This window comes from Nyctereutes procyonoides, unplaced genomic scaffold (assembly GCF_905146905.1).
Source record: "Nyctereutes procyonoides isolate TBG_1078 unplaced genomic scaffold, NYPRO_anot_genome, whole genome shotgun sequence".
NCBI lineage: Eukaryota > Metazoa > Chordata > Mammalia > Carnivora > Canidae > Nyctereutes > Nyctereutes procyonoides.
Genome location: NW_026575042.1, coordinates 27,218,240 through 27,232,127, shown reverse-complemented (window position 1 = coordinate 27,232,127; position 13,888 = coordinate 27,218,240). Strand labels below are relative to the sequence as shown.

General features: G+C 41.4%; 1 protein-coding gene across 9 annotated transcripts in view; it reads right to left on the bottom strand.

The window, feature by feature from the left end:
- Window positions 1-12,638, bottom strand: part of ANKRD28 (ankyrin repeat domain 28) — a 195,889-nt gene extending 183,251 nt beyond the window's left edge. For 2 of the 9 annotated variants that reach the window (XM_055321689.1, XM_055321699.1), the window contains exons 1-2: window positions 12,480-12,589; window positions 1,742-1,849 (exon numbers count right to left, since the gene is read on the bottom strand). In XM_055321689.1, coding sequence (XP_055177664.1) covers window positions 1,742-1,743 — 2 coding nt within the window. In that variant the 5' untranslated portion in view covers window positions 1,744-1,849; window positions 12,480-12,589. Of the gene's footprint in view, window positions 1-1,741; window positions 1,850-6,574; window positions 6,674-12,149; window positions 12,273-12,479 lie in introns of those variants that run through there. The other 7 variants (XM_055321690.1, XM_055321691.1, XM_055321692.1 and 4 more) reach the window with 7 other exon arrangements.
- Between the last annotated feature and the right edge of the window lie 1,250 nt (window positions 12,639-13,888).

Genomic DNA, 13,888 nt, shown 5'->3' with positions numbered 1-13,888 from the left:
CAACCAGGTTCCTTCTCACTGTCCCTGCTATGGTGTCAAATGAGAAGGTCTGAAAGGTTACAGCCCCTTGACCTCATCTATTCAAGTCTCTCTCTTTTTTTTTTTAAGATTTTATTTATTTATTCATAAGAGACACAGAGAGAGGCAGAGACATAGAGGGAGAAGCAGGCTCCTTGCAGGGAGCCCGATGCTGGACTCGATCCCCTGGATCCCCAGACTGGGATCACACCCTGAGCTGAAGGCAGATGCTCAACAGCTGACCCACCCAGGCATCCCTAAAGTCTCTTGATTCCAGATATCTTCTCTATACAAATCATTCAAGCCCTCAAAGACACACTAGTTTCTAACTACCCGCCTATATCCTGGATTAGGCTACTTACTGGATCTACCTGACAAACACTACACTTGCTAATCTGACCTATTCACCTGGTTTCAACTCCACTGCTCACTCCTGATGCTGCAGTTTGCTTTTACATCCCTTGAAAGCCAGCTGTTTTCAACCATCAAATTCAACTCCTTTCCTTCAGGATGTGGTTATCGCTTGCCTACCTGTCTTTAGTTCTCCTAGGGACACTCTCCTCACTCTTGGCAAGACCCAATGTGACACTCTGGAACTACACACTGACCAGCCTGTAAGCTTTTAAAAAGTGGAGGAAAAAAAAAAGTGGAGGAAGCCTCTCACCATTCAGAGAACTAGTTAATATAGAAGACTATTGTTTACCTATTTACACACACACACACACACACACACACAGTCTTTCAAAGTCCTGTTTGAATTATCTTTTTCCTAATTTACACTAGTAAGTATACGATACTAATAGTAGGCAGGTCCATTCTGCCTTTCACCATTTCTAATCAGAAAATTCCCTCGAAAGGAAAAAAGAGAACATGTAATACTTATTTAAAAACAAAACAACAAAAGACTTTAATGAAAGTAAATGTTTAACAATATAATCTGCATTAGGACTAAGCTCTGCAAATTCTACTAAATAAAGCATTCTATTCTTGCTTGGTAGTAGAGATTAAGAAAAAATATACACTCAAACAAAATACCCACATGTACACAAATCTACAAGAAATGCACTTGTACTTTTTGCTCCTCTAAAAATATTTTATAGAGACTATGTATGGCTCTTCTACATCGAGGAGGAAAGAAAACAAAATTATAAAGGGAACATGGGTAAATAAAATCCCATTAAAATAAACTTCAAAAAAATAATAAAATAAAAAAAATTTCAAGGACCCCCCCCCCAATTCTACCATTGGGTTCAATCAGCCATTTATCCCTTGATGCTCTCAAAGCACACATAACTGCCCTTATCTAATTCCATCTTATCCCACACTAGAAGGCAGTGATGTTTTATTTTTTTATTTTTTTATTTTTTTTGGCAGTGATGTTTTATACACAGGTATACCCCTAGTATTGAGGACCAGCAGGTAGCAGGCACTTAAGAGTTATATAATAAAATAATCAGGATGTTAATTATAATCATTTCCATGAAAATTTTTACAAAGAAAACACATTATTTAGGTATAAGGTCTGGAAGTTAACAGCTGAAGACTAACTTACCATATAAATGAGTTTTAAAATATAAAATAGTAGAAACCACAGGCAATGGATGATCCCAAAACAGAATTTGGACAATAAGCTAAGGAGCTATGTGGATTAAAGTAACAATGGATGTTATAATAGATATATCCCAAAGTGTGACATAATAGTTTATTTTTATTTCATGCTTACATGAAGTCCAAAAATCCATGTTAATGATCAGCTGTGGGCATGAAGAGGCTGGAGATGACCCAGGCTGACAGAAGTTCAGCTCTCTTGGACCCATCATTTCCAAAGTTGCTTTGGCAGACAACACCCAGCCAGCAGGAGAGAGGAGAAGAAAGAAGAAAGGATTGTTCAAGGAAGGTTTGTATTTGCCAGGGCTGAAGAAACACTCAACACTTCTGCTTAATTTCCTATAGCCAGATCTCAATCATATGGGCCATCCCCAAATGCAAGAGGGGCTGGAAAATAAGTTATTTGGGATCCAGAAAAAAAATAAACAAGCTTGGTAAAGAGCAAACCACTCTTTACCTTACGAGGTTTCCAAATACAGATTCTGGGACACTACCCCAGGTAATCCTCATTCAACATATCTAATAGGACCCCAAAATACTGTATTAAAGCCGGCCAACTGATTTCAATGTATGCCCAACTTAGGAATTACTGGCTTAGAAAATAAATTGGGGCAAGGAAAAACATTTCCACAGAAAGTTTTTAACAGTGTGCTGGATAAAAAGAAAGCTAAAAGGTGATGAAAAACTCGAGCCTTTGTGTCTAGAAGAGCACAGTATAGGTAGAACTTGGGAAATTCTTCAGTCTACTGGCCTGTGATAGTAGTCTCCCCATGCTTTTTTCTTAACTCTGGTAGTTTCTCATGCTTCCTTTCCTCCACCCATTCCATATTCTCCATTATATTCTCCTTGGCCAAGAACTTATCTCATTAAATGACCTCATTCACCTCAATTACCATGAAAAACACATTTCTCTAAGCCCAGCCTCTCATTTAACTGCCTCCTGTAATAATTTTTCTAATTAACTGTCCCACTGGGACCTTAATATTTCCAAAACTGAATTCATCTCATTTCATGTCAACTCCTCTTCTTGCATGCCCTATCCACCTAGCCCCCCTAGTCAAAACCCTATGAATCATTGACAAATTGGACTCCATAATTAAAAGTTTTGTCCTTCAAAGAATACTAACAAGAAGGTAGGGAGGATCCCTGAGTGGCTCAGCCAGTTTAGTGCCTGCCTTAGCGCCTGCCTTCGACCCAGGGCGTGATCCTGGAATCCCAGGAGAGTCCCACATTGGGCTTCCTGCATGGAGCCTGCTTCTCCCCTCACACCCCTCCTCATGAATAAATAAAATCTTAAAAAAAAAAAAAAAGGTAGAAAGACAACCTACAGAATGGAATACATTTTTTGCAAATCATGTATCTTGTAAGAGACTGGCATTTAAAATATATAAAGCACTACAACCCAATAATGAAAAGACAAAGAGCCCAATTTAAAAAATAGGCAAAGGATCTGATAAAAAGATGCTGAACACTATTAGTCATCAGGGAAGTGCAAATCAAAAGCACAAGGAGATACCACTTTACACACACTAGGATGACAACAATGAAAAAAAAGAGAGTTACTGAGGATGTGGAGAAACTGGAACCTTCATGTACCACCAGTGGGGATGTAAAATAATACAGCCACTCTGGAAAACTGACTGGCAGTTCCTTAAAAGGCTAAATAAAGAGTTTCCATATAACCCAACTAGTCCACTCCTAAGTACCCAAGAGAAATGAAAACTTATGTCCACACAAAAACTTTTACACAAATGTTCACAGCAGCATTATTCAGAGTAGCCAAAAAGTCAAAATAATCCAAATGCCTATAAACTGTTGAATGAACAGATAAAATGTGGTATGATACAATGTAATATTATTCAGCAATAAAAATATTGATACACACTATAGTACAAATGAGCCTTGCAAACATACTGCATAAAACAGGCAAATAAATAGAAACAAAATAAATTAGTAGTTGTTTAGGGCTAGGAATGATGAGGGTTTGGGGGAATGATAGTTTAGGGGTAAGAGGTTTCTTTTCACCATGATAAAATGATGTAAAATTGATTGAGGTGACACTCAATTCATCTCTATGAATATACTAAAAACCATTGAACTGTATAACTTAAATTGGTCTGTTAATTAGATCACAGCAAAGCTCTTTAAAAAAGAAACAGCTATCAAACTTTTTAATCCAGAAATTTATACAAGAGAAAAGGTTGCCTCTCCAGACTAATTTATACTTCCTATTACAAGATACAAAGTTGAGGGGTGGGGGGTTGGTACCTTAGGTAACAAGAAATAAAGTTAAATGTAGTACTGCATCATAATAACTCTCACTCTAGGCTCTGGAACAAGTATATGTTTCATAAGCAACCGCTTCCTGATTTTCCTTAAGTATTTTAACTGTCCCATGCTGTATGTTTTAATATTATCTGTGGCCTTCAATCCTTAAGAGTAGAAAAGACATACCTTTAAGTCTATAATAAATAAGAAAACCATCACCAATTAAGAATTTGAATTTAAATTTACTAGGCAAAAGTGAACTTTCCACTAAAGTTGTGGGAGTAATTCTATTCTGACTTAGTTTTGCATGCCAATCAGTATACACACAGAAGAATCCTTTTTTAAAAAATCAGTATCACATAAAGAAGGTGGATGAATCATTTAACTAAGAACTGGGACTGGAGAGTAGGAGTAGAAATTAAACTTGAAGTCCTTGAGAACTTTAATCATTATGTACAATGTACTGTTACACTTTAAAACATTACTGGTTTAGTAACTGAATATTTCTTTAATTTTTGCTTTGAATGAGAAGTACTGTATAATTCTATGATTATCACTGTGTATGTTTAATGTAAATTATCCACAGAATACATTGTCCAGAACAAAAAGACCCTAAACTATTCTCTCCAAGCACAAAACTTTCTCCAGGAATATCTCACTTCAACCCACAAGAGGTGCATTCACTGAATATAAATTTTACATTAGAATGAAAAATAAAAAGGAAATAAGATAAAATGCTGGAAAACCTAATACAACCCAAATCTAACTACTTGAATTATCAATGTTTAATTGTATTCTCATATTTAATTTACCCTACTGCGGGGATCCCTGGGTGGCTCAGCAGTTTAGAGCCTGCCTTCGGCCCAGGGCTGATCCTGGAGTCCCAGGATCAAGTCCCGCGTCGGGCTCCCTGCATGGAGCCTGCTTCTCCCTCTGCCTGTGTCTCTGCCTCTCTCTCCCTTTGTGTCTCTCATGAATAAATAAATAAAATCTTAAAAAATAATAATTTACCCTACTGGGACTATGCAACAAAAAAAAACCAAAACTATCAACTGTCAGTAGATATGACACTCTTAGTTTTACACTTAAGTGAGCCATTAATATAGCTTTGTGGATCCTTTAGAGATGTACTCATTCCCATTCAAACTTCTGCTTAGTACTTAATGTACTTGGCTTGCACTAAAATGTTTTAGATATGTTCTGAATTATAGCAGTAGCCACCTAACTGGTCTCAGGTGTTCCTGTTTGTCCTCTGTAATTCACTCTTCTAAAACTATAATGTAGTGGTTATTTAACTTTTAAGTATCATGGACTTGTCAGAGGACCTAGTAGAAATTATGAGGCCTCTTAAGTACACATGTATGCACTTTCCTTCAGAAAGCCCTTCACAGCCCCTAGATTAAGAAAGCCCACCTATGACAACTTCCCAACACCTTCCAATCAAGTCCAAACTTCTAAGCCTTATATTCAAAGCACTTCAAAATGTAGTCACTGTTAATTTTGCTAATCTCCCAACCTTTCCAACTACACACACCAATGAGGTGTGCCCACAGTCTACAGCACACAGCAAGGGGACTCAATATACAGTAACTGAATATCTGAGCATAAGTGTTTTTCAGGCATTTCATATATATATTTCACATATTCTGTGTCCCTAATTTTAAGATTTTTCAAGGATCATCTATTTTTCTCCTGAAAAGTCAATTAACACTCTATCCTTAGTGGACACTTAATCAAGTGAGAGCTTACTAACTATCCAAAATAGTCAAATTATTGTCACCTATTCAATAGCTACTTGTTGATATATGCTAACCCTGTTCAAAAAAAAAAAAAATATTCAACATATCAAGAATCCTTACCCAATGACCCCAGAAGAGAACACAAAGGCAGCTCCTATACAAAAATGACCCAAATGTAAAAGCTATCCTCTAGTACTAATGCAAAGTCTAACTTCAGTTTTAAAACAAACTCAGAGGGACACCTGGGTGGCTCAGCGGCTGAGCATCTGCCTTTGGCCCAGGCCGTGATCCCAGAGTCCCTGGATCAAGTCCCACACTGGGCTCCCTGCATGGAGCCTGCTTCTCCCTCTGCCTGTGTCTCTGCCTCTCTCTCTCTCTCTCTCTCTCTCTCTCATGAGTAAATAAATAAAATCTTTAAAAATAAACAAATAAAAAAACTCAGAAAATAGAGGCAGAAATAGATTATACATTTGCAGTACAAAAAGCAATGAAACAGCATAAAAGTATAGAAATTTCTTTAAAAGAAACTCTTAAACATGATATAAAGTTTAAGACCAACTGATTAACTAATTCATGCTACAGGAATATATGAACCTTAACAATATTACACTAAGTGAAAGAAGTCAGATGTAAAAAGTCACATATTGAATAATTCTATTTATATGAATATTTATATGAATATCCAGAATAGGCAATTTCATAGAGACAGAGAATAGATTAGTACTTTCCAGGGGCTGGGTGGGGAGAGGGAAAATGGGGAGTGACTGCTAATTGCTTTTTGAAAGGATAGAAATGTTTTGGAATTACATAGTTATAATGGTTGCACAAGTTTGTGAATATACTAACTACTGAACTGCACATTTCTGGAGGTGTTATTTACTGAATTTTTTTAAGACCGAAGTATAGGGGATCCCTGGGTGGCTCAGCGGTTTAGCGCCTACCTTTGGTCCAGGGCGCGATCCTGGAGTCCCGGGATCAAGTTCCACGTCAGGCTCCCAGCATGGAGCCTGCTTCTCCCTCTGCCTGTGTCTCTGCCCCTCTCTCTCTCTCTATCATAAACAAATAAATAAAGCTTTAAAAAAAAAAAAAAAACGAAGTATAGCTGACACACAATGTTACACTGATTTCAGGTGTACAACACAGCAATTCAACAACTCTATCCATTATGCTACAATTACAAGTGTAGCTACCACCTGTCATCAGACACTGCTATTACAATACTCCTGACTATATACCTTATGCTGAAACAAAATCCCTGTGAATTTATTCATTCCATAAGTGTAAGTTTGTTCCTCTTCCTTCCTTCATCCCCTTGACCATCCTCCACTCCCCTCCCTTCAGGCAACCAACAGTTATTTATGGGACTGTTTCAGCTTTTTTGGGTTGGTTGCTTTAGATTCCACATGTAAGTGAAATCATACGGTACTTGTCTTCTGTTGACTTATTTTATTTAGCATAATACCCTCTAAGATATGTCCATGTTGTCAAAAGTGGCAAGATCTTGTCCTTTTCATGGCTGATGAATATTCCAGTGCGTATGTATGTGCGCGCACGCGTGAGAGAGAGAATGAGAGACAGAGAGAGAGACACATCTTTATTCACCTACTGATAGTTGCTTCAATATCTCAGCTATTGTAAATACTGCTGAAATAAATAGTGCATATTCCCTTTTGAATTAGCATTTTTATTTTCTTTGGGTAAACATTCAAAGAAATTACTGGATTGTATGGTTTTCCTATTTTTAATTTTTTGAAGAACCTATATACTGTTTCTCACAGTGGCTGCACCAATTTATATTCCCACCAACAGTACACCAGGGTTCCTTTTTCTCTACATCCTCACCAACACTTCTTTTCTTTTTGATTCTAGCCATTCTGACAGGTGTTAGGTGATATCTCACTGTTTTTTATTGCATTTCCCTGATGATGAGTGATACCGAGCATCTTTTCATGTGTCTGTTGGCCATCTGTATGCCTTATTTGGAAAATGTCTTCTGCCTATCTTTTAATCAGATTATTAACCCCAGCCCCCCGAGTGCTGAGTTGTGTAAATTGTTCACATATTTTAGGTACTAACCCCTTATCAGATCATTTGAAAATATTTTCTCTTACTCAGTAAACTGTCTTTTTTGTTGATGGCTTCCTTCACTGTGCAAAAGCTTTCTATTCTGGGGTAATCCCAATATTTTACTTTTGTTTTTGTTTCCTTTGCTTAAGGAGACATATCTAGAAAAATATACTATGCCTATGTTGTCTTCTAGTTTTACAGTTTCAGGTCTCACATTTACGTCTTTAATCTTTGAGTTTATTTTTGCATGTGGTGTTAGAGAGTGGTCAAGTTTCACTCTTTTGCATATACTTAATCTAGTTTTTCAAGTACCATTTACTGAACAGATGGTCTTTTCCCCATTGTATATTCTTGCCTCCTTTGTCATTAATTGACCAAATAAACATGTGTTTATTACTGGGCTCTCTATTCTGTTCCATTGATCTATATGTCTACTGTTGTGCCAGTACCATACTGTTTTGATTATTATAGCTCTGTAGTATAATTTGAAATCTGGGATTGTGATACCTCTAGCTTTGTTCTTCTTTCTCAAGTTTGTTTTGGCTTGAATTGTACACTTTAAAAAGATTACTTTTATGGTATATAAATTATATCTTAATTTTTTTATATCTCAATTTTTTAAAGTTTATGACCATTTGACTATCTGAAAGAAAAGTGTTCTTTTAAGATAGGAATTTTGGAATGTCTGGGTGGCTCAGTCAGGTAGGCCTCTGACTCTTGATTTCGGCTCAGGGTCCTGAGATTGAGCCCTTTGTAGAGTTCAGTGGGGAGTCTGCTTGAGACTCTTTTCCCTCTGTGCATCCCCCTAAATCACACATGAGCATTCTCTATCTCTTTCTCAAATAAATATCTTAAAAAAAAAAAAAGACAAAATAGAAATCTTATTTTGCAGTTTGTTTTCTGAAGCTGAGCTATACTTGTGATTACAAACTGGTCCCCTACCAAACCCTTTGTAAAATTATAGCTTTAAGTTTTTATCAATGGTTTAACTCCCAACTTGCCAAATCTCTCAATTTATAAAGAGATTTCTCATAACCATCTGGATCTCTAGCTTCCTTAAAAAAAACTGGAATTCTAAAAATACTAGGCACACCTGCACAGCAACAATATCCTGGAGCTAAGCAGCAACTAACTGATCTGCTCCTATCTGCCACAATCTCCATTACTCCCTACTGTCTTCTAGATACTAAAGCCAAGTGTCAGTTGCCATTCCACTTCCCAGTTGAGTTAGTTACTTACACATCCTAAACTCTTTCTAAACAGTCTTCTCTTTCTTATTAGAGCATACTATGAATCACTGCTGATAAATTAAAATGTAATTATGCAACTGGCCAAAAGTTACAAATTTCCAGCTATGAATAAGTTCCAGGGATCTAATGTACAGCATGCTAACTATAATTAGTAATACTGAATTATATATATATATATATACACACACACACACACACACACAGACACACACACACTTCAAAGTTGTTAAAAAAAAAGTAGATCTTAAATGTTATCTACACACACACACACAAAGTAATTGTGTGATGGTAGTATCAACTTTTTTTTTTTTAAGATTTTATTTATTTTAGAAACAGAGAGTGCCTGCATGCAGGTAAGCAGGGGGAGGAGCTGAAGGAGAAGGACAAGCAGACTCTGCACTAAGCACAGAGCCCAATGCAGGGCTCAATCCCACAAACCTGAGATCACGACCTGAGCCAAAAATCAAGAGTTGGACACAAACAAGTAAGTTACCCAGGTGCCCCTGGTAGTGTCAATTAACCTTAGTGTGATTATCATTTTGCATTATATACATGAATCAAATCATCATTATACTTACACCTTATACTTACATATGTTCTATGTCAATATCTCAATAAAACTAGAAAATAAATAAAATTTTAAAAATTTAAATGTAATCACATATGACATTTTCACTAAATGCAAGGACAAAAGTCTGCACAGTGATACCTACTGAATAAAACCTACACTTGTCAGAGATCCATGCTCTCTAGACACTTTATTGTGGGGGAAAATTTGAGGGAAAAGTTCATGTTTCTAGTCCTACAAATAGAAAACAAATTATTTTCACTTCATTTACAATTAAAAATAATTTTCATCTACTAACAAAAAGTAGTGCCCTAGTCCGAGTCCTTGTCCAAGTGTCCTCAAGTTTACAGATGACATTTCACATTATTACCACTACACTGAGTACTGATATTATATCAATTCAGAGCAGCATCACAATTACACTCCTAATTGCAATTCATGAATGCAAAGGTGCAATTAGATTTATTTCCAATTGAAAACTCAATCCTGTCCTTACCCCCTTATTAAGGTGTTGCCACAAAAAGGGGGAAAGCTGCCTTCCCAGATTATTGGATCTGAAAACAAATTGCTTTATTTATTCACTGATTTTATGTTTAAACCGCTTAGAACCCACCTGATGCTTATGTGCACAAAGAACGACTCCTACCCATTAGTAGGTTCTACGTATTAGGCTATATTTACAGAGCTAAAAGAAAACAAAATACAATCTGAATATAGCAATAACAGAAAAAAAGTAGCTTGAACTATTTCTTATCCCAATTGTAAAATGAAGATTGAATTAAATGCTACATCAAGGACCTCTAGCTTTAAAATTCTGCATCTTTATCCTTCTCCTCCTTTCCTCCAAATAAATCACCTTGCTGAAGTCCTTTTTCTGTAGATAGGAAAGATTAAAATAGTATTTGTATTCCATTTCATTTTTACTATCATTTCAAATAGCCAATAAAATATCAACATACAAGACAACTTCTAAACCAGCTAATCCCTCTGAAATAGGCAAACCAAATTCATTTCTCAAAGTCTTCCAAAAGAGAGACCAGACGAGTCAATTAGTAGTTTAGAGGTAAGCTTCAATGTCCTTCCCCCTCTGAGCCATGCCACTTTAACTTGCCCAAGTATCCTTAAGTTTACAGGTGACATTTTATAGATCATCACCACCGGAGTATTAACAGGTACTACATAAAACTGGAGTAGCATCCCAATTGCTTTATAATTGCAATTCCTAAATACACAAATGCAAAGGTGCAATTGGATTTTATGTCCAAGAAAAACATAATCTTGTTTCTGTTTAAACCTGGTGGTGAATAAAATGCGACAGTCTCCAGAAAGTTCACCGAATTCCTAATGCACACTATGATCCAAATTGCAAAAATAACTTTTTCAAATGTGCAGGGCTAGAAACAAAACAAAAATCAATCATTACATCAACTGTGACTTCTGGAAACACAGTGTGCCATTAGTTTGGTAAAGATTAAAGACTTGATCTTGAGTTTTACACCTTTAAGAGTATAAAGTGAGTTGACTATACAGGAATTAGCAAGAATTAGCTATGTTCTACTTGCTTTTTAACAGTCCTGTCCCACAGAACTTTCTGATATAAATGTTCTGTATTTGTGCTAATACCATAGTCAATAACACGTGGCTACCAAGCACTTGAAATGTGGCTACAAGACTCAATTAAAAAAAAAAAAAAAAAAGACTAAGTGAACTTTTTATTTAATTTTAATTGTTAAAATTTAAGTTGCCACATGTAAGCTAGTGGCTATCATACTGAACAATGCGGTTCTATCATTTGAAATACAATGTATAAACTTCAGTGAACAGTAGGGTTTTTCAAAGTATCATTCCTGAGGATGTTAACAGCTAAAACTTTCTTGATAACTAATGATAAACAAGTCAAGCCAATGGCCTAAACATCAAACATAAAATTCACTCATGAAATGAGAGAATTGATGATACCAAGATTCACAATTTAAGGCACCATATTCACTAATAGACGATGTTTAAAAAAAAAAAAAAAGACATCTCAAGTTTTTCTCCAGTTTTTGCAAAAGGGGTATTCGCTTTAAGAATAGTTTCCCCAATATATGCCAATTACTTTCCCCTCAAATCTGCCCGATTTTTTTAAACAGATTTTAATCTGTTTTAAAAAAAAATGGCAAAAATAAATTCTCAGCACTGTAACACCGCCGCTCGGTAAATTCCACACGTTGATTTCCCTTTCCTTAAAGAAGGGATTCAAATTTCTGAAAGCCTCTGCATCGCCCGAAAGCCTTGTTATCCATCTTTCCACGTACAAATCATTCTGACACAGCCGCGGTTTCGTTCCTAGACACAATTATTTTCAGTCCAAAAGAGACAACTGGCACTCTTTTCGGCACTTCAGGTATTCTCTGACCAGCTCTTCCAAAGTCAAGAAAAGTAACCAAAATGGTGCACGAGAAAGCAACAGAAAACAAGTCTGGGAACTTGCAGGTTGAATTAACTAGTCCCGAAGCAGAAGCAACCGCCTTTAACCCGGTGAGAGAGCGCCTCAAACCACCCGGCGAGCAAGGTCGTGACCTAAGGTCACGGCCGCCAGCACCGCTCCCGCCCAGCAGCGGGAAGCCACCTGTTAGGCCCGAGCCTCACCTGGCAGGAGAGAGGAGGCGCCGACCCGGCAGGGCGCCGGCCGCGGGCGCCCAGGCGGCCAGCGCGGGACCCGCCCCTCACGCGGCGGCGACCGGAGACGCCGGCGAGCCCCCCGGCCGCACGTGGGCTTCACCCGGCGGCGGCTCCGCTGACAGGCGGGTCGCTCGCGGGCCCCCGCCCGGCCTCCGCGCGCCCGTGCCCGGGGCCGCACCCCGCCGAGCGGGCGCCCAGGCGGCCCACAGCGCTGGCCCGCCGCCCTCCCTCCCTCCCTCCCTCCCCGGGCGGCGCGATCCCGCCCCGCCGCCCGCCGCCCCGCCGCCCCTCACCTACCTGGTCACGGAGTTTGAGGAACGCCATGGCGGTCGCCTCCGCCGCCGCCCCGGCCCTCCGCTTCCGCCCCCGTAGCTTCGGCCGCTGCCCCGGGGGGGGGGGGGCAGCGAGCGGGTCGGCGGCCGGCTGCGCGGAGGAGTCCGCGGGCAGGGGGCGGTGCCGCCTCCCCGGCCGCCCGCCGCCGCTGCCGAGAGGTGAGGAGCCCGGTCGGTCCCGCCTCCTCCGGGGTACTCCCCCGCCCTCTCCTTCCCTTTCTTTCTCTTTCTCTCTCCGCTGCCTCCGCACGCCGCCGCCGCCGCCGCCGCCGCCGCCGCAGCCGCCGCCTCCTCCTCACGCCCCCTTCCCGAAATACCCTGGCAGCCCCCGCGGCCGCGCCGTTCCAGCCCGCGGCAGCGGCGGCATCCAAACTCCACTCCACAATATTACCACCACCGCCCGCCGCGATTGGCGGCCGCGCGGGGGAGAGGCCAGAGTAAGCCGAGCGCCCATTGGCCACGCCGCCGCGCTCGTTCGCGCCCCCCACCCTCCTGGAGGGGGAGGGGGCGGAGAGAAGGAAGCGGCGAGGGGTGGGCTGCGAGCTGGCGCGCGCCGGGCGGGGGAGGCGGGCGGGGAGCGGAGCCCGGCAGGGGGAGGGGCCGCCAGGTAGTCCTGGGCGCGCGCCCGGGGGCGGTGGGCGGAGCCCGGGCGGGGGGGGGGGCGGGCGTCGGGACGCGGGGTAACGGCCCCGGGTTCGCACGTGGAGGTGCCGCGCGGACTCTCCTCAGAGCGCGAGAAGGATGGAAGAGCCGGGTGAGGGGCCGGAAGGGGCGTGAGAGTGGGCACCTGGGGGCCGCCGCCTTGCTGGGAGCGGCGAGGGGCCCGGGCGAACCCGGCGCGCACGTGGAAGGAGAGTGAGAATGCGCCCGTGGGCCGGGGGAGGATGAAGGAGCCCGGGAAGGAGGCGGAGGGGCGGGGCCGCGGGGGGCGCGAACTGCCCGGGCCGCGCGCGTCCTCCCCAGCGCACGCCCCTCCGGACTCGGTGGGACTCGTCGCCGCAGGGTGTGAGAGGTGACGCGTGGGGCCGCTGCCCTCCCGGGGGCAGCCACCGGGCCGGGCCGGGGTGGGGGGGGGGGCGGAGGGGGGAGCGATGCTGCACTCCGGGCGGAACGGCGGCGTCTTTGCAGCCAAACGGGTTGTGGACGCCAGAGTCTTTCTCTTGCCTGTAGTCCCAATCCGAAGCAAGGCTGCAGTTCTCCAAAATCCTCCTGCCCGACTTGCTTTTTTTTTTTTTTTTTTTTTGTTCCCCCTTTCTTCTTTCGCGTCTGAAGGGTTTTGTCTCCCACTCGAGAGAAATCAATTCAAAAAAACAAAAGACGTGCTGGATTTCCAATAAGTAGCATCCTCGGATGGAGAAGAAATGATTCCCTCAC